Source organism: Lissotriton helveticus, chromosome 7, assembly GCF_964261635.1.
Source record: "Lissotriton helveticus chromosome 7, aLisHel1.1, whole genome shotgun sequence".
NCBI classification, from domain to species: Eukaryota; Metazoa; Chordata; class Amphibia; order Caudata; family Salamandridae; genus Lissotriton; species Lissotriton helveticus.
Window position 1 is genome coordinate 1210521137 of NC_136068.1, and position 20600 is coordinate 1210541736.

At 43.2% G+C, this 20600-nt stretch overlaps 1 protein-coding gene across 1 annotated transcript in view; it reads left to right on the forward strand.

Annotated features, from left to right (window-relative positions):
- Positions 1-20600, forward strand: part of TRIM25 (tripartite motif containing 25) — a 570281-nt gene that overhangs the window by 102601 nt on the left and 447080 nt on the right. Inside the window, exon 2 of the mRNA XM_078654404.1 lies at positions 19362-19457. Coding sequence (XP_078510530.1) covers positions 19362-19457 — 96 coding nt within the window. The remainder of the gene's footprint in view (positions 1-19361; positions 19458-20600) is intronic.

A 20600-nucleotide genomic window follows, 5' to 3' on the forward strand; every position in this document is an offset into this window, starting at 1 on the left:
AAAAGCAGCCTGGAGAATATGGGCTTAAAGCAGCTCTGGGATACCCCCACAAATCAGACAACGCTTAAAAACTTGGTCAAGAAAACAATCAAGCAACTTTCGTGGGTTGAAAATAAGGCAACCCTCACAAAAAGGTCACACGGCTGGATGACCCTGAACTCTTATTCAACACAAGTAGCACAGAGTTACCTTGGATTGGGTTATGCTAAAACCACTAAAATGAAGTTTTTAAGGTACAGGCTGGCAAAAAGACAAAGTGGGTTCCCTTTGCCAGTTATGTGGCTCAGTGCCAGAGGATATGCTGCACTTGTTATGCTCTTGTGACAATTTGTTGGATGAACGAAAAGATCTGCTGAAACGCCATTTTAATCAGCGAGGGATACGTTTACGAAGACAAGCAGTTCTCGCCTGCTTTGAACGCCAGGATCCACAGTTGAACTGTAAGTTTGTGAAGTTATAAAGTCAGTGGAAAAGAAAATGCCAAAACTTGAATCCTAATTGCTTTTTAGATAATATTATAAAACAAAACTGTATCTATTTCCAAGGTCATACAAAAAGGATGCATTTTTGCAGTTTTATAATGAAATGAGAAATTGCGAATAAGATACGCTAGTTTTATCAAGCATGTAGATTTACTTTTACATTTTGACATTTGTACTGCAATGGTTTTTTATTAACTATGCAAATAAAATATTACTTACTTATCCTAGTGAAATAGTCTGAGACTTCTTCTGTAGGATTTTGTTTACAAGCTTTTATTTTATACAAATGTACATCTTCCTTTGGTATTATTAGTAGCAATTTAGCAATAATTAGATCCGGTAAATCAAGTATAAGTTGATCTGGTCCTGGTCCTGGTCTTCTCTGTGTGTCAAGATTTTCAAAATGTACCCAAGCATGCCCAAAGTGCGCTACATCATCATGTCTCCGTATACCAATCCATATTTTCCTGGGGAGTAAGGCATCAAAAAATAGATCCAAGTCCTTGAATGTCATTACACATAATTTAGTGGCCGACTCTAAGGATTCATAAAACCCCTATGGGTTTTTCCTAAAGTCTGGCAAATCTTTCTTTATTGTCATTAATTCATACTTACTCCACAGAGTATGAACAAATTTATGAATGGGGTTCTGAACAGGAACACAAGCAGCAGCAGGGGGTGCAGGAAGAGGTGAAGTTCCCTCATGGGATACTCCCCATTCATTTTCTGATATTTTCTTTTAACCATAACACCCGAATGCAAACAATTTTCAACAGCCTGTGGAACATCTGGAGAGGGGATCATGTAACCTTGTGCATCATGCCACAATTGTAACACTTCTTGTGGGGTATTTCTATTACACCATTTTATGTTCTTGTAGAGCGCCTGAATAAACTCCCGAAGGGGTATCTCCGCGCTTTTGCTGATGATGAGAACACACTTTATGCTGATCTGAATTCAAAGTGATAAATTGATTTTAGAATGGCATTTAACTGTTTATGAAAAGATGGGTTTTAAGGGTTTTACGGAAGGTCAGGTGATGAGTGATCTGTTTTAATGTCTGGGGCAGGGAATTCCAGAGAACTGGTCCAGTGTAGGCTAAGGCACGGCCTCCCTGCCTAGATTTTTTAATTCTGGGAACCTGTAATAACTGGAGGTTGCTAGATCGTAGGGAACGCCCTGGAATATAAGGCGAGAAGATTTTTGTAAGATACTTTGGACCAGTACCTAGCAGGCATTTGTGGATGACACATAGGATTTTAAACTTGATGCTTTGCCGCACTGGGAGCCAGTGTAATTTAGCCAGTAGAGGGCGGGGGGGTCCTAGGTGGAACATTTAGGACTAACCTTGCCGCAGCATTCTGGACTATTTGCAGTTTATTAAGCTGTTCTTCATTAGTTGATTGAAGAAGGCCATTGCAATAGTCCAGTCTACTAGTGACTAATGCCTGGACCAAGGTCTTCCTATGTCTGTCAGGTAGGTATGGAAACACCCTTCTCAGCAGCCCAATGGTCCTGAAACAGGTACCGGCAACTTGGTTTACATGATCTTTAAATGTATGGGCTTGATCTACTAGCACTCCCAAGTTCTTCACGGTCTGTTTGGGGTTAGGAACTGGTCCAAGTTCCAGGGGCCACCATTCGGGGGACCACAGTGTCACTGCTTCCCCAAATAACAAAACTTCCGTTTCGCCTACGTTGCACTGTAGGCAATTTTTGACCATCCACTCTGACACTGCCCTCATTCCGTCTGCAAATGATTTAATTAGAGCAGGTGTGAAGGTTTTGAAAGGGAACAGAAGTTGGGTGTCATCGGCATAAGATACCGGGGTGAACCCAAAGGATCTCACTAAGTCAGCCAGGGGGGCCACATACACATTAAATAATGTGGGGCTTAGGCATGAGCCCTGTGGCACTCCCCTGGTGAGCTCTCTAGAGATGGATTTATGAGAGCCCAACCTGACTTCTTGAGAGCGGCCGGAGAGAAAACTCTCCATCCAGGACAGTGCTACGCCCCCCAACCCAACATCCCTCAGACGACCGAGAAGCACTTCATGTGACACCGTATCAAAGGCAGCGGATAAATCCAACAGCACCAGAATCATCGATCCTCCATCAAGTGTCATCCTGATGTTATTGGTCACTGCTAGGAGGGCTGATTCGGTGCTGTGGTTGGGCCTGAATCCAGATTGTGAATGGTCCAGGCCCTCCGTTGCCTCGATATAATTTGATAGGTGAGTATTCACGTGCTTCTCGGTCATCTTACCGATGTATGGCAGGAGGGAGATGGGCCGTAAGTTGGAAAGATCTGTCCATGACCATATCCACCAGTCCTCCATCCTTTCAGTCATATATTGAATGGGTAAGTTTTGCTGAAAAACATCAAGCCTATTTACAGTTGGCGTAACAGTAATCATGCCATTAAGAGTATATGGTGCTGGGAGGTTGTCATAACGAACTCCACAGCACCATAATGGCTACACTGAAGACTGACAAGTTTGATATCAAACTTCTCAGTACATTAAACCCGAACTGATGCCAGTGTGGGATTTAATGTAAAATGCACCAGAGGGCATCTTAGAGATGCCCCCTGAAACCTAACCTACAGTCCACGTCTGGTCTGAGAGGGTGCCTAGGCTGCCACACAGCAGACATGTTGCTGGACCCCTGGGTGGAGAGCCCCCCGTTCTCCTGGGCCTGCAACAATGCACATCCTGGGCGAGGTGCTAGGTCTCCTCCCCCAGGATGGGCAGGGGGAAGCTTCAAAGGCCTGCCACCTTTTGTGAGCTTCTCCAGACCACTTGCTGTACTCAGCAACTGGCCCCCACGAGTTATGACCCCCACTCTGGTAGGAAGACTGGCAGGAAACCCTACTTCAGGAAGGGGGGTGTGCCAGTCTGTGCCAACCCCACCCCTCAGGTGGGAGAGGCGAGGTGAAACACGACCCCAGGCTCCGGCCATCTTGAAGATGGGGAGCCGTGCCCAATCACAGCTAGGCTCCTTCCCCCCCTCCCAGAGGAGAGGAGCAGATTAGGGGGTGTACCCACCCCAGGACAGGAACCATTTGGTCCCTGCCCTTGCCCTACCTTAACACCCCTAAACTTAGTATTTAGGGGCCCACTGAACGTTCCTTCCTCAGATCCTGTTTTAAAAAACAAGAAGAAGAACAAGAAGAAGGACGACCTGCCGTGCAGCTGCTAACAAACTGACTTGGCCCCAGCCCTATCGGCCTGTTGATCCTTGAACCTCCTACTTAATCTCGGCGTCTCCTGTGGACAGCAACCTCAAGAACCCCGGAGGACCTGCCTGCCTTGACCCTCTTAGAGACTGGGACTCCCATGAGCAGAGGCTCTGCTCCAACAACAATACCCCTGGTGCCAGCCAGGAACCACTAACCCAGCCCACTCTGCACCCGCCAAGCCCGGCCTGTGCCCGAGTGCACCAAGACCACGAGGACGTCCGGCGACTGGGAACCAAAGTCCAGTGCCCCAATACCCTCCTCGACGACCCAAACGACTCCTGCAGCCTCAGAACCAGGGACCCCTCCAAACGCGACCAGCTGAAGGTAAGATTTCCCGACGGCAAAAGACACCCCTGCACCCAGCGTCCCACGGTCCCTGTGCTTTCCTTTGGGGTACCTACCTCTTCTCCAAGATCCCAACTTACCTCTCGAAGTGGTGGTCGTACCTGAAGAATCTCTGTCCCAAGCCTGCAGCCTTTGTTCACTTTTGAACTTTCCCATTGGATAACATTGAGCGCCCTACGGCTCAAAAGAACCCTGCACCCAGCCGCCCGAGTGCCGCTGGAAGTGCAACTACTACCCTACTCTACTTCACCACTTGCCCTGAGTAAGTATCCAGGAGCTCCGCTCCCACAGCCGCGTGGACTGCCTTCTTGCAGCCACCAACCAAAGGCCCCCTACCCTCCATTGGATTGCATTGGGCCTACTCTCGCTGCACCTGGCTGCCCCTGTGCCTTTCCGATCCTGGGAGACCCTTGAGTCTATGCCCAGAACCTTAACCTCACCAGTCTAGTACTCACCTGAAAGCCGATAACTCACTTTCCTTCCATAGCTTAAGATTGACTGGTGTTCACTGAAATTTCTTCTAAGTGTGGAGTTTTGAAACTTTGAAATATTCCTCTAAAATCAGCCGAATAACGATTTCCAAAATACTCACCTGGGATCAGGAGAAAAGCCAGTGCTGTACTTTCTAGCTCAGTACTGAACCGCAAAAGTAACTTACCATTCCTCCATAGGAAACCATTGACTGTTTTTCTCTGAAATTTCTTCTAAGTGTCGAGTTTTGCAAATTACATATATTCTTTAAAAATCGTACCGACTACTGAAACGTAAATACTTACCTGTCTTAGGTAGAGGTCCCAGTGCTGAACCTAGGAGTCCAGTACTGGATTACAAAAGTAACGAGAACCTACTTTACCTGTGACTTGAATTTCCTTCCATAGGATAACATTGCTAGTTTTAGTGTCAACTTTGAAAATACATTTATATTCTTTAAAAATCACAACTGTAACCAAAACGCTTTTACTTAACTGTTTACAGCTTAGGCCCTGGGACTGAATCCAGGATCCAGTCCTGTGGTTAGAAAAGTAATCCTGAAAGTAATCAACTGCATTTATGTGGAAAAACCCACTAAGCTCAATGTTAAATTGTGTGTAGAATTGTGTTGCCTATTGCAACCCCAGTAACTATTGTACTTACCAAGTCTATTGCCTTTCTGCAAAGTAATTGCCTAAAGTCACTCATATTGAGAAAAGTATATTTTGATACCTGTTGGTTCTAAAATAAAACAACTACATCTTTTGATATAAAATAAATTGGCTACAGTTCAGTTCTTGAGTGTGTGAAACCTTTTGCTGACTGAGTGTGTACAACAAATGCTTTACACTGTCCTCTGATACTGCCTCACTGCTCGACCAAGCTACCACTTTAGAGAGTAAGGTCAGATCTGACTTTAACCTCTGTTATACCAATGGAGATTGGGGACTCTATACACACTGTACCTTACTTAGGTCCAGTATATCTAGAGCCACTTTCTTTCAGGCAGTCCTCATGGAAGGTTATAAAAGTAGAAAAGGAGAGTCTACTGGGCATATTAACCAAAGAAAAGCAGCCATTTACGACGGACAGTAAAAGGAGCCATGTAGAAAGATGGGCAGTGCTTAAAGCACTATTCTAAAGGGCAACACGCTGAGCAGAGACACTGCTGCGTCGCGGGACCGGCGAAGGAATACGCCGAACGGGACCTCCCGGACACTGGTAGGATACTGGGGGTGCTGCCTGCAATTGCTGACACTACGCCTGGGGCCATGATCGTGCTGAGAGAAGGCGGCGAGGCGCGGGCCTGCGATACAGCAGAGCGCCAAGGTACCGCATTGGAGGAAAGGGGAGCGAAAGCCTGAGCTCCCTATACTGCCCGGATATCTGCTGTGCCGTGCTGGCGCTGGGAAGTACCTCTGTACCGATGCCCGGAGGAGATGGGATCCAGGGAGATACACGACCGCCATTTTGAAAAACGGCGCGAGCCGGAAAACTGACCGGGAAGCTGCCCTAACATCCACGGAAGGTGCTGAGAGAGTGCGACGACTGCTGGGGCACAAACCAAGTCCTACCTGGCCTGAACCCCATATATTGGCACTGGCGACCTGGCTGCGCGGATTTCACTTCTTGGGCGCACGCTGGATTTTGGAATTGTGCCATATAATTGAGATACACAGACGAGACTGTGTTTGTGTCCCTACCTGTCCTTTTGCCCACGGAGGTGTCTTTCTGGTGCTGCGAGCCGCCGGGACTGAAACTCGCCTCGTGACCCACCCGCCCGCCGAAGGACTCCAATTCCTGGCATTCCTTGCGGCGTTTCATGCCGCGCACAACGTGATCGCGCCAGGAGGCGCAGAAAAGGCTGACCGGGATCCCTCTGCGCGGAACGCACGCGGGCGGCCACCCATCCTGTGACTCAGAATTGTTTTTCCGGTAGGCAGAGTGTGCATTGGGACATTGGGCTACGTGATTGTTCCGTGGACCTGCGCCACCTTCTTAAAGACAGTCGGTGCAAAGCTCAAATATGGTAAACGAAAAGCTGTGGATTCTACGGGGGGAGTCCTAGACTCAGGGATGGGAACACGGAAGGGGAAGAAGGCAAGAAAAGCCACTAAGACCCCAGTAAATAACTGTGTTTTGGACAGAATTGATGGCATTATTGCAGCGTGTGAGGAAATTCTGTTATCTGATGGACCCACTCCCGCATCTATCACCACGTCCCATGTAGATAAGAATAGCGGGTCAGCTCATACTCGATCTATTCCCCAAATGTTTCGGAGACTCCCTAACTCGAAAGCATCGGATATTGCGTCCCCTTTGGTCTCTGCTCAGCCGGGAGAAAGGGGCACAATGGTGATGTCTCCTGCTGATATTCCCAAGGTGGCGGAAGGGGGTCATTTAGAGCCATCAGTGGTCGTGTGGTCAAACCGCTATGCCACCCTTGCTGAGCTTCCAGATTTCCATTCTGGTGGCATATGTATCACCCCTGAGGTCACCGAGATTTTTAATGAATCGGGTGATATTTCCCCTACGACGTTTAGAGATGTGGTACAGCTAGTAGGTTCTCTTCGATCAGAAATTGAGGACTTAAAAAAGATGATACTAGATTTAGCGGTGATAATAAAAAAACAATCAGCCATGACTACACCTCCACCTTCTAATAAACCAGAAGTCCCTTCGCCAGTTTTAAATGCAGATGACCAATTAGTTTCTTTTACTAAAACTAATTCCGTAAAAGATGGAAGTACTATGTCTCGCCAGGGGGCGACCAAAATACCAGTAATGCTTTGTACCTCCCTGGGCCTCCCCGCAACAGCCAAAAATTGCCAAAAAGAGCCGTTGCTGTCTGTCTCTTTGAAAAATCGGGCTGACGGGCATTCTGGCCAGGCCTCTCGTTTAACACACAGTTTACCTAAAATCAAAACTACCCAGCTAGGAGAGCCTATAGACTCTTCCTCAAGGAATAACGCTTTCCCTCAAAGTTCAGGGACCTCTCTTAGAGACGATGCGATAACTCTTCATCTTCCACCTGATTGTTGACCGTATGTGGTGATTCTCAAAAATTTCCCATTGCTGGATAACCAACGTAAAGAGACATACCCCGAGCTTAAAAACAAGGTTTGTAATTGTTTCTCTAAATCTATAAACGTTTCCCCTAGCAATATTGAGGCTATTTTGTTTGTGAGAAGAGTCAGGTGGGTTAGTCCATCTGTGAAAAAGGTGGGAGGCGACTGTGTTGTAGTTAATTGTAGATTCCATCTACTTGCAAAATGGCTGATAGAGGAAGGAAGAATCTGGAACAACTAGTGTGGGGCAGACGGGATTAGTATCCTACCACTTGGAGACTTTTATAAGTATCCAGACATAACTTATACAGGTATTGTCAGTGGTGGGACCTGGAATCGGAGGCCTGCCATTTACGGAATTAAACCATCGCTAGTAGGGGTTGGTAGAGCTCATTCGCTCTCAGCCCTGGACGCCCAGGATTGACTTCTATCTGTACCGGGCCTAAGTCTGGTTTCCGCTGAGACATCAAATGGTGTGGCCTCAGTTATGGGTGTAGTCTCACCAGTTGATTCCCCCTTGATTTTAACTGACACTAGCCACATTGATGGTATACAGGTGGATTCTATTAGTGAAATGCTATTGAGGAGGTGGCTAATCCTAGGCAAATTTTGGAAATTCTCTCATGGAACGTGGCTGGTATCCAGTCCAAATTGGAAGATTTGGACTGGTGTAATTTCATAGATAAGTTCCACATATGCATTTTACAAGAAACCCGGGCGGTGGAAAAAATTTATAGAGCAAGCTATACCACTTATAGAGTGGAGGCTGAAAAGGGAGCGCTAGGTCGAGCTGCAAGTGGTCCTCTGATATGGGTAAAGAAGTCTTTGGTTGGTAGTTTTCAGGTTCTTGACATTATATCAGATGAGTTATTAGGCCTGGAAGTGCACTTCCCTAATGGGAAAATTCCCCTGAAGATTTTTAATATCTATAACCGTTTCAGTAATCCTCATAGACCCTCAAACACAATAATAACGTTGTTAAACCATCTAGAAGCTTCCCTGGGGCAATACTATCTCATGGTGGCTGGTGATTTTAATATTTCTTTAGAACCAGTAAACTATGTACAGGATTTGACAGCATCGGAAGATGAAGCAAGAGGGATTGCGAGATTAAATATTCCTTGCCTAAAAAAATGTTCTAAGGTTGTAGAACAGATCTCATCACTTGTCATTAATTATGGGTTGCGTGCATGTAATGGCAGAACAGACTCAGATAGAAAGGCATCTTATACCTTTAAGAGAGGGCTATCTAAATCTAGACTGGACTATATTTTGGAATATCTAGATCTCTGGACTAATGTTAAGGATATGGAAGTCATAGAAAGAAGTGACAGCGATCATAACGCACTAGCTCTTTCTATGTGTGATATGATTGACTGCCTGGGCCCCTCTAAGTATAAACGCCCCCCCGTAATAGCAAGTGAGGATGGAAGACGAGTTAAGTGGGGGAATGTTTTGGCTGATCAGGAAGTGTTAGCTCAGATTTATACAAAGGTGTCAGATGTTAATTTAGACTTAGAAAATGGCAATGAAAATGACTCCTTAAGGGTCTTTGAGAACCTGAAAAATAATATTAAGAAGTATTTTTGCAAACCGTTAGGTAAATTGCAGCCAAATAGATTGTCAGCCCCATGGTTTAATAATGCCTATAAAATGGCTAGAATAACTCTGATTACAGCAGTTAAGGGAAGTTCTTCCTCTACCATAAGAGAGTGCAGGAAGAGCTATAAAAACACAAAGGGACGCCAAGAAAGATTGGGAAACCGAAAAATGGAGGCTCCTGGTAGAGGCCTCATACCAAAAGAACAGTAAAGCTTTTTGGCACCTTTTAGCTAGAGAGAAATCTGGGGAGGTGGCTCAATTTGACTCCCACCTACAGCCCCAGGTATGGGAAGATTATTATGGACAGCTGTTCTCAAACTCTGAGGGAATAACAAGCCCTGCTTTATGCTTCGAAGACCTGGAAAAGGACTTCTATGAGATCGATGTTAGCGAAACTACCTTGGCCTTAAAGATGCTAAAGAAGGGGAAGGCCTCTGGCCTGGATAGACTCCCAGGTGATCTTTTTAGCTCGGAGCCGGTTGTATGGGGTCCGGTCCTGACTGTAGTTTTCAATGCTATACTTAAGGGAGGTATGCTTCTGCCCACATGGTTGGGCGCAGAAATCATCCCTATCCATAAGAAAGGGGACAAAGGGTTACCAGAGAATTACAGACCAATTAGTCTAATTGATGTCCCCCCAAAAATCTTTGGTAAGATAATCCTAAATTTAATTCAAGACTGGATGGACGAAGTAAATATCTTGTCACACCTCCAAGCAGGTTTCAGGGAATCCACGAGCACAACAGACCAGGTCCTAAGGTTTATGATGGTGATCTGGAAAGAGGTCACCATCAACAGGGGGCACCTATATGTTGTGTTCGTGGACCTGAAGACTGCTTTTGACTCTATAAATCGGGAATAGCTGTGGGCTATATTGAGGGACATGGGGATGCCGGTCTATTTGGTTAACATCTTGATCCGCATGCACCACGAAACTTATGCAAGGGTGAGATGGAGTAATGATGCCGCCCTTTCTGGGAAAATATCCATACAGAAAGGAGTACGCATGGGGTGCGTCCTGGCACCTACCCTTTTTACCCTTTTTATGAATGGCATTATAGGGGAGCTTTTTAACTGTGGTGGGAATCCCCCAAAATTGGCTGGTCAACAGATTCCTTGTCTATTATTTGCCGATGACACGTTACTTATTGCAAAAACTCCCAGTGGTATCCAAAATCTGTTAAATAGGTTTAAAAGGCTTGCAAGAGCAGGGGTTTAATGATAAACTGCGGAAAAACAAAATACATGGTTTTCAACCCCTATAAGAAAAGTAGAGGGACTCTGTTCCTGGACTCGCAGGCTTTGGAGAAGGTTAAAGCCTTTGATTACTTGGGTATTAGGATAAGTGATGACGTATCCTGGTCAAACCAGATTAGAAAGAGTACTTTGAATCTCCAACATGTTGATAGAGCAGTTTTGTGTAAGATCAGAAACGCCCCCTATAGGCCATTAGCTCCTATTTTAGAAATCCATAAGGCAAAGAGCCTAGGAGCAGCCCTATATGGGGCTGAGTTATGGGGTCTGGAAAATCTAAAAGAGTTGACCAGGGCTGAAAACAAGTTTTTAAGGGCAATTGTGAACCTCCCTGAATGTACACCCCTAATACACCTTAGATCCGATTTAGGGCTAAGATGCATAGGATATTATGCTATCCTAAGGGAGCTCACCTTTTGGCTAAGAATTTGGGTGAGTAAAACAAAGGTACCATTAAGGTGTGCTATGATGGAACTCCTTGATATATACAGAGAAAAACTGGGCAAATTAAATGGCTAATACAGTTGAGGGATTGGTTTACCAAGCTCAGTATGAGCTATCTATGGGATGACCCAGGGTGTATCCAGAAGCCGGCTATCCCGTTTTAAAAAAAAGGTTTTGGATTTTTATGGATAATGAATTTTTATTAAATAGTACTAACGGTCAGCTCACAACAAATTTCCTACATTTTAAATATGAACGTATCTTTGAAAAGTTTTTAGATGATATTGAGCCCCCTCAGGCTAGAGCCATATATTTGCAGTTCAGATACGGGATCTTACCGTTGTATGCTAGAAGAAGCAATTGGGTTAATGCATCTGTCTCATCTATATGCCCCCTGTGTTTGGATAAACCAGAGACTGTAGAACATCTTCTTTTTTTCTGTACTGCATATAATGTTTATCTGAAAAAATGGATTATCCCTGTTTGTCGTATTTTATCTTGTACTCGCCCCTCTGATGCCATCAGGATATTTATGTCCGATAATACTAGGTGGCTTGTATTCGCATTAACAAGGTATCTTTTGTATGTGTGGCGGAAACGACTGAAATTTTTATCAGATTAATTTTAGCATATGTAAAAAAGTATTTATTGAAATTAACTTATATCTTTTGATTGTAATTGTCTCTATTTCATATAAGATCCTTTATTGAATTTTGTTTAACTGTAATGTGACATTGCATTATGATGGCCTTCTTTCATGTAAATGATCCATTTTTATTTGATCGAATAAAATAACAATAATAATAAAGGGCAACAAGGTAAATGCCCTGTAGTCACTGTGTCATAGGGTGAACTAAATCCAGGTGAAAATTTGTGGCTCGACTTGGAGATTGCGCCTATCAGTGTAGCCCAAGAAAGTTAGCTTGAACATTTTCTTTTAGATCAGAATTGTCAGAAATTGCTGAATGGGCAAAGTTGGGCACGACCTATAGTAGCAGACCCGCAGCTGTTAGTGCTGTTGAAGATGCTTTGTAGTGTTCGAACACAAAATGGAAACAGATTGTAGAATATGGTCTAGTCTCATCTGTAGACTTTCTCTACACCCTGCTAGTTTAACAGCTCCCAATGCTCTGTAATCTGAATTGCATACATTCAACAAGAGTATTCCAAGTATAGAACATATGTCCTAAGATGATTCTGTCCTACGGTTCATATTTTCTCAGTAAAACTGTGCTAATTTGGACTACATAAACATAAAAAATGTGCGAGACTTAAGTCCATGCACACCATCTGGATATATTGGCCTTAGTCCTGGCTAGCTCACAGTGCCCCATCTACACAATAACAGGTGGTATATGCAACTTCTGAACATGACAACTCTGACTCCCCAAGGAAATCGTGGAAACAGATCTAAAGCCCTTTTGTATGGTAGTTAATGTATGCCCGAAGGGAAACACAAGCAATACTCGCATTAACATTTCCAATATTTAGTGAAGCAATAGGATTCTTGGGTAAAGTACGTGTGCTGCAATTATCAATAGCAGGAAAAAAACATAGTAAGAAGCCTCACAAAAATGGTGAAGTAAATGAACAGTTCAACCATTGTGCTGTTACATGGAGTATATGCTTGCATATAAGTACATGAATAAATATAAGCTAAGTAATGTCAAAGAATATTATCCCAAACAGACATTCAAGCAATTGTGTGTCAAGTGTCAATGTTCAAGAAAATATGTCTACTTTAAATGTACTGCGGCTGAAGGAGTTCACCATAAACTGCACCGGAGTCAAAGGTATTAACCCAATCCAATATAGCTGCAGCCTCACATGAACAATAGGATGCAGTGTGTCGCGTGTGATGCAACCTTCATATGAAGCGTGTAGCAGCTCATGGCAGTGGATGGTGAAGCACAACCAACCACACTTCATCTGGAACAGCTTGTTGAAACCATGAGACAGGAACCAAGTATAGGCGCGGTGATAACAATCCACACTCGCGGCTGTACCTATCTGATTTCCTTACCTTCATCCTCAAATAGGGCAATCTGGAAATGGAGGAAGCCATATGGCCTGTAAAGAGAAGTAGCAAGGATTCCAACTCTCCAGTGCGTGACTGTTTGGACCGGAGAAGCCGTCGGAACAGGTAACGCAGCATGGATAGTCCCCTTCTGATGAGCCGATACTTGACACCAATTTCTGTACTGTTCCAACACAAAACAGGAAATTATAGAATACGCTTTATTCTCATCAGGAGGCTTGCTGTACATCCTGCTAGCTTATCAGCTCCCAAAGCTCTGTCAACTAAAATGCATACATCCTACAACAGTTTCCCACAAAACATATGGCATAAGAGAAGTTCTTCATTGTGATTATGGACCTGAAGCACACCCTTTTCAGTCATCCACAAGTTAATTATATCCATATTATTCCAATTTGGCATGCATCCACTCTTGTTGCGCTCCATTCAAAATGCGCCTATGTAAAATGGTTACGAATTTGTAACATGCGGTTTTCGTGTCACTGAAGAGTTGCACAGCCTGCTACACATTTGTGATCAAATTATCCACGTACTCGAAAATTTACTCAAAATTATCGTTTTTATTACAAAGTGTATCCATTTTTAATCATCACGTCAAGTCCAACAAGTTTTCATATTTTCACACGTATTAAATTGCACAAGAATTGCCCATCCGGGCCTATTCATAGGCACGTAAATCAACTTGACCACTTGTCATATTTGCTCTTCACCAAATGCATTTCGGTCGTATTAACAACCTTCGTCAGGGGTATCTACAAAGTGTATACATCAGTCCTATATGTTTGACAATTAACAAAACTCCAACCGATCACTCTGTTTTTAAATCCCATGTACTACTACTAACTTCTCCCACGTGCGTCATAATAAATAATCCTAACCACTACTGACTCACCCTTCTCCTTCCCAAAAAGTCAAAATGTGAAACTTATAAACCTGTGACCTCCCCATTATTTTCAACCCAGTAAAAACCACGGAAACTGAAATTGATTATCTCTCCCAAAACCTCATGGTTAAACCTCAAGTGCCACAAACAGTGCTACACAATCCTTTGCATGCGTTCCCTGGATTGACTCCACCCTCCCTATAACAGTTAAACAATCCACAGTGTTTACCTGCAATAGACTAGCGATTTCACTGACACTCTACTCGCCCCAAAATTTGAATGGCAAATTGAGCACCAACTCCCTACGCGTACTGTTTTTTGAATTCCGCGTTACCTTCCCCTTGTGTGCTCAGGTCGTATCACATGGCCTACATGCCCCGCCCTGCACGGGTTTTCAGAAAATAAAAATAAAAGTGACATGCTACCCTACATTGCACCACTAACTAAAGTATTCTGACACCCCATGACTTCCTTATTTTTGCAAAATGTGATTCTAAGTGTATAGAAAAACAATGAAAATCGACAATGTGAGCACAGTGAAGTACAATTCAAAAAACGTCTGTAATCATGGTCGTTTGGCACATATTTAGGCTGACATTGACTCAAAGAAACCTTGACGTGACACAATGTTTCAGTTTGTGGGGTGCTAACAGGGTTGGAACAGCTCGTAATGATTCATTAGGATTATGGGCCTGGAGCACAACCTTTTCAGTCATCCACAAGTTAATTATATCCATATTATTCCAGTTCGGCGTGCATCCACTCTTGTTGCGCTCTGTTCCAAATGCGCCTTTCGTAAAATGGTTACGAATTTGTAACACGCGGTTTTCGTGTCACTGAAGAGTTGCACAGCCTGCTACACATTTGTGATCAAATTATCCACATACTCGAAAATATGCTCAAATTCATCCTTTTTATTACAAAGTTTATCCATTTTTAATCGTCACGTCAAGTCCAACAAGTTTTTATATTTCTACGTGTATTAAATTGCACAAGAATTGCCCATCCGTGCCTATTTATAGGCACGTAAATCAACTTGATTCCTTGTCATATTTGCTCTTCACCCAAGAGGAGTTCTTACCTTGTGTTCCAAAGAACACTGAGCCAACACATAGTGCTTTCATCAACAATTACCTCGGGGTACAGTGACTTATCCAATTTTCATATTTAGTTTTGAAATGTGTTTAAACTTGGGTGTGTCTTGTGTGTTTCATCCTCCTGCCTTAACTGTGCAGCTGAGGTTGCAAAAGTGGCTTCCACTGTAGATGGTTGACATCGTAGTTTTACATAGTCTCCTGCTTTTTGTTGTAGCTTGTACCTGGTTTCTTTAACAGCTCTGGTTTAGCATTGCCTGTCCTTTAGGGAGCTGGACCCCATGGCCAAAGACTTATGCATTCATGTTCTAAGGCTGCTGGTGCCTCTCTACAATGGTGGCTCAGACTGGAGAACTTTACCTCCAAAGCTGTGGCTTCAACTTTCACACTTGTTGGGTTTGATAAACCCTGTAAATGGCAACAGTTGAGGTGCTGCTCTAGGACTGGAGTCAGCACAGGGGCACTGGTGTCTTCAGCAATCAGCTTTCTCCTCAGGCAGGTGGGAACATCAGACAGTGTGGATAGCAATGTAGGCTTATGCTGCTGTGCTGGTGAAGACAGTGAATTAGGTTACCAAGACGTAAATCATATGGTAATGAGGTTCTGGACCCTTGCTTTGTGGCTCACTGCCTCCGATCTTGTACAGAACCCAGTCTGCAGTCAGTGTGAACCCCATATCTTGTAGAGTAAGCCAACCGTTGTGCAGACACATTGAGTTATTAGCCACCCTCCTCCCCCCCCCCCAAAGTATGTTTGCCTTCAGACTGAGGTATTCTAGATGAATATGTTCCACCTGGGCCTGCACTGGTTAGACGAGCTTGCCTCCAATCAACCGTCTTGATTCTGAATATTTGTTTCCCGCCTGAGGGTTCTGTTGGCATAAAAGGGAGATGTGTCATCGCTCTGTGCTTTAGTTTCACCATCTAGCAGTGTGGCCAGAATGAACATGTATCCATCCCATCTTTCTCCAGTACCTGCTATGACTTTGCATTTCTCTCCCCCCCCCCCATTGTCTGTCTCTGTGTCCCCCAGATGGCTGGGTTGAAACGAATGGCATGGAGGCAACATGACTATGGCTCCAGTGTATGCAATAAATAACTTTGCCTGAGTCCCAGCCTTCTGTTTTATTTAAGACAGTAGTGTTCTTTTTGCTCCTGGTTGTCTATTTGTTATGTGATGGCGTGAACATGCTGCACTTGTGTTTGAGTTAGATCTAGCCTCTTAATCTCTTCACTCCCAATTTACTCAAGTGTGTGTGTTCAGGGAACTGTGAAGGGTGTTCCATCCATTGATGATGATGCTTCTGGGTCAGTAAAGTTTTTGAAGCTTGCCAGTCAACAATAGGCCCTTGGTGCCTCCTGGAATCTACTTTTTCTGCTTTGGGATCTGTTGGTTCCTCTGTTTAATCCAGTGGAGGAGGGGTTTTCTGAAAGCTGTTGAAGTCAAAGGTGAGCTTTTTTTGTTTCAAGGTGCTTAGCTGGCTTCAGTGCTATTTACAGTCCTTTCTGATAGGTTGGTCTTAAGCTTTCCCCTGCCTTCAAGACTGAGTTTCTTTACCAACTAGCTCCAACTCTGTTTCCTGACCTGCCAGATGCTGAAAGGGGTACACGTACTTAACTCACAGAGGATTTTCATATTTCTGATTTCCTGTGTGCCTTATGCTGGCCTGTTAATGTTAGACAAAAATAGCCACTCGAATTGAGACAGCCTGTTTGTTGACGCACAACCTGCTTAAGGTTACCTGAGTGGGGTTCAAGGATTCGTCTTCAAAGGGATGGATTATGGTCTCCTTAGTTGATATTTACAGGAGTACCACTTGTTTTCAACCAGTAGCTTCATTACGTTTTTAAAGGATGGAAGTGTCTGCCTTTTTTGCCTCGTTAAGGATAGCTGTGCTTAGTGCTATTCCGTTATTTGGAACCTGTTGTTTTTTCAGGTGTCGTTCTCACAATTAATTAATTATTTAATTTGAAAGGTTTTATATACCGCAAAACAGAGCCGTCAAGATATCAGAGCGCTGTATTTTAAGGCTGAAAAGTAGTGCTAGTAAGGGAGAAAATCATAGACAAGTAAGCTGTTACATCTAATGCTCACTGCAGAAAAGAATAGATATAAATGTGGTTACATCAGATGCACAATGCATGGCAGGTAAGTATGGTCAATGATGTGAAGAGGTTAAAGATAGTTTGTATGGTTAAAAGTCTATTGTCGCAGGTGGTTATTTAGGAGCAATCCTTTGACTTTTTTAAATGCAGAGAATGAGGGGTTCGTTCTGGTTTGGGGCAGGATAGTGTTCCATATTCTCATAGCCAGACCAGACAATGCACAGTTGTAGGTTCTCTTCTTTTTGAACTTTTGGGGTTTTAACAAAAGATTGTTTGAGCTTTTTAGGGCTCGATTTCAACAAGATAGTTCAAGTTTAATTGCCAAGTAAATAGGAGTGTTTTGATGCAGCTCTTTGTGCGTTAAGCAGGCAATCTTGTACCTGATCCTTGCATCAAGAGAAAGCCAGTTGAGTTGGATTAGATCTGGTGTGTTGTGACCACTTTTTCTTGATCCCTTGATTTGCCTGGCAGCAGAGTTCAGAGTGGCCCTTAAATGGGCCAGTCTTGCTTTGGGCAGACCTGCTATGGTCACGATTCCGTAGTCTAAACGGGAGATAACTAGGGATTGGACTGCAAGTTGCATGTCTGTAGGCGGCAGGAACGGTTTGATTTTCCTTAAAGTGTGGAGTTGGTGATTGGCTCCTCTAGTTGTTGACCTGAGGCGTTCTTGCATATTCAGGAATTTGTCAAAGGTTATGCCTAATAATCTAGTTGAGTTAACAATATGTGGTGTGCAATTGAAGGCTGTTAGTTGTTTGAGCTAATCTTAGGGGCAGGATGATTGTGCGGTGCATGCAGGAGGAATTCAGTCTTCCGAGTTTTTAGCAGAAGGTGAATTGGAGATAGCCACTGTTGAGTTTTCAGAAGAGCAGAGTTAGGAGTATTGTTGTTGTCTGGTAAAGAAATTTTCATGTACAATTGGGTATCCTCGGCTTACAACTGATAGTGTATGTTTGTACGTTTCAGAATTTCGGTGAGATGTTCCATGTACAAGTTGAATAGTGTGAGGGGGGAAAGTGTGGATCCTTGCGGAATGCCAGTTGAGACGGGCTTATTGTAAGAATGGTTGGGTTGACTTTGATTCTTTGCATTCTATTTTGGAGGAACCAAGCAAAACAATTTAAGACTGTCCCCTATAAGCCCATCCTTTTTTGAAGAAGATTAATCAAGTTGTCATGTTTGACCTTGTCAAGATCAAGCAGTATAAGTAGGCAAGGTTCGTTCTGGTCGAGTAGTCTAAGACATCATCAACAATGTGTGTTAGAGCAGATTCATTACTGTGTTCAGGCCTGAAGCCCGATTGATATTGGTCTAGGAGGTGAAACTGTTCAATGTGATTCCAGAGTTGTGTACTTCTCAAGTAGTCTGGCTAAAGTTTGTATTTGGCTTTTTTGGGATGGGGTGACTTGTCCGATCTAGATGCACTCCGGGATTAAGCCTTGCACAAGAGATTCATGCACAATCTAGAACAGAAAATGGAAGAGGTAAGCTATTTGAAGAATTTGGTGGACACAGGATACTTGAAATGATTTGAAGGCTTCAATGAAGTTATGATGTTGCGCAGCTCTGCATCGTCCGGTAGTATGAAGGTATTCCATGATGCATCATTTTTTGGAGTATAATCTACCGATCCTGCAAGAAGAGAGCTCGCCTTGGAGAGGGACAGGATTGGGCTGAACTCAGCATGTCACCAAAAGCGAGTTGCAGTTCTAGTTCGATCTTTCTTGTCTTTTCCATAAAGTGTGCAGATAACTCCTCACTACATGGGAGTGAGTCCTTGAGTGCCGAGAGTAAACTGGGAGAGTGGTTCGCTTGTTGTTTGATGATTTCTAAAAGTTTTTTTAGTCTTTTTTGGCCATATCAGGCAGATCCTTAAAGTGGGCAGTTTTGGTGCTACGCATATCTTTGTTAATGTTTCTTCACATGTGCTTTAGGCGATTCCTAAAATTTGAGGCAAGTTGGATTTTTATTTTTAAAATAAAAGGGATGAAGGTTTACTTGCTAGCCCCCTGTCTACACAGTGGGCTACCTTTGCATCGGAGAACTGTGATGAGGAAGTGTAACACTAAAAGAATTGAAAACTATTCACAGTTAAGGCAGAGATCCATGTTTGTAGCTCAGGTGAAAGGTAATTCAAATTTGGGGTGTGTGATATATAGATAACAACATTTTAACAATAAACAAAAATATTCATTTGAGCCTGTATCTTAAGGCAAAAAATGTTTCTTTTATTTTCCCATGTGAATGGGTTGGTAGACTGTTCTGGTGTGTGCTACGTATGAATTGTACTTATTTTCTTCCTTTTCTGAATAATTTCTATGCTGTGTTTTGCAGGAAAATCTGAGATGTCGAAACTCAACACTTTTTGATAAAATCGAAAATATTTCCAGTGCTTTTGATGAGCTTACATCTCAGGAGTTCAAAGTGAAAGTAAGTCTGAAGTGTTTTTTGTTCTAGTTTGTTTTATGATTACGCTATATTATTTACAACCTTGACTTAGCCAGATACGCTGACTTCTTTATCAATTTGCAAGTATTTTGGTATGACTACTTCAAATGTTAGCGTTCCATCAGGGCTCATGTAATCAACACCAAAAACATACACATGGATGGAGTTTGGGTCACCCTCCTCAGCTGTTGATTGAAGCAAGTGCCAATCACATTTTCGACCAGCACAGATGAGTATTTTTGACTCATCATTAGCTATTTGCTCTTCTGTTTGTTAGTCTGCCTACCTAAAGAGTGATTTTCATTCCAGTGCATCGACTGTTAAGTGAATCCTTCATCCACTGCAGTGGAGGTGCATTTTTGCTCTTAAAAGTGCTACATGATATGCACCATGTAAATATATTTTTCAATAAAAATGTACTGAAATTAAAAAAAAAGTGCTCACACACTCCTTTTGATGCTGTACTAATAGTGGTTTTGTACTTGAATGCATTTTACCTCCTACTTGTAAGTTGTGTGTTCTCTCTCCAGCTAATATTACACTGAGGGTGATTTTTTAATGCACTGACAACTAGTGAATTCATGCTGATTACACTGATTGTGACATCTATCTTTCACATTCTCTGTGTCCTGAGTTTTAATACTTGGCTGCATATTGCACCTTTCCCATTGCGAATCTGCTTCTCAAGATCAATTTTTATTTATTTATTTAAAAAGTTTTATATAGCGCGACTTGACCCAATGGGGTATCAGAGCGCTTTACATTTAGGATTGTTGCGTTACAAGTTACATCACATAAGAGAATAGTAAGGTACAGTACACATAAACAATGTTTCAAAAATTCGTAGGAGGGACGGGAGGAAGGAGTAAAAGCGGGGAGACGAGGAATCAATAACCTGCATGTTTTTGGCGGGATAGTGTATGGCCATTAAACCCAAATCAAGGAGAGCTTCATCAGCTCAAACTCCATGATGCATGCAACAGCACCTCAGAGATCCTATTTCCATTTTGCCTATACAAAACGACCCTCAAATGTATTAGCATGACAACTTTAATCATTGACAGATTCCCCAGTCTGAGACTGGGCTCTATGAAGACTGACTTTTGTTATTGATTTTTTCCAAAT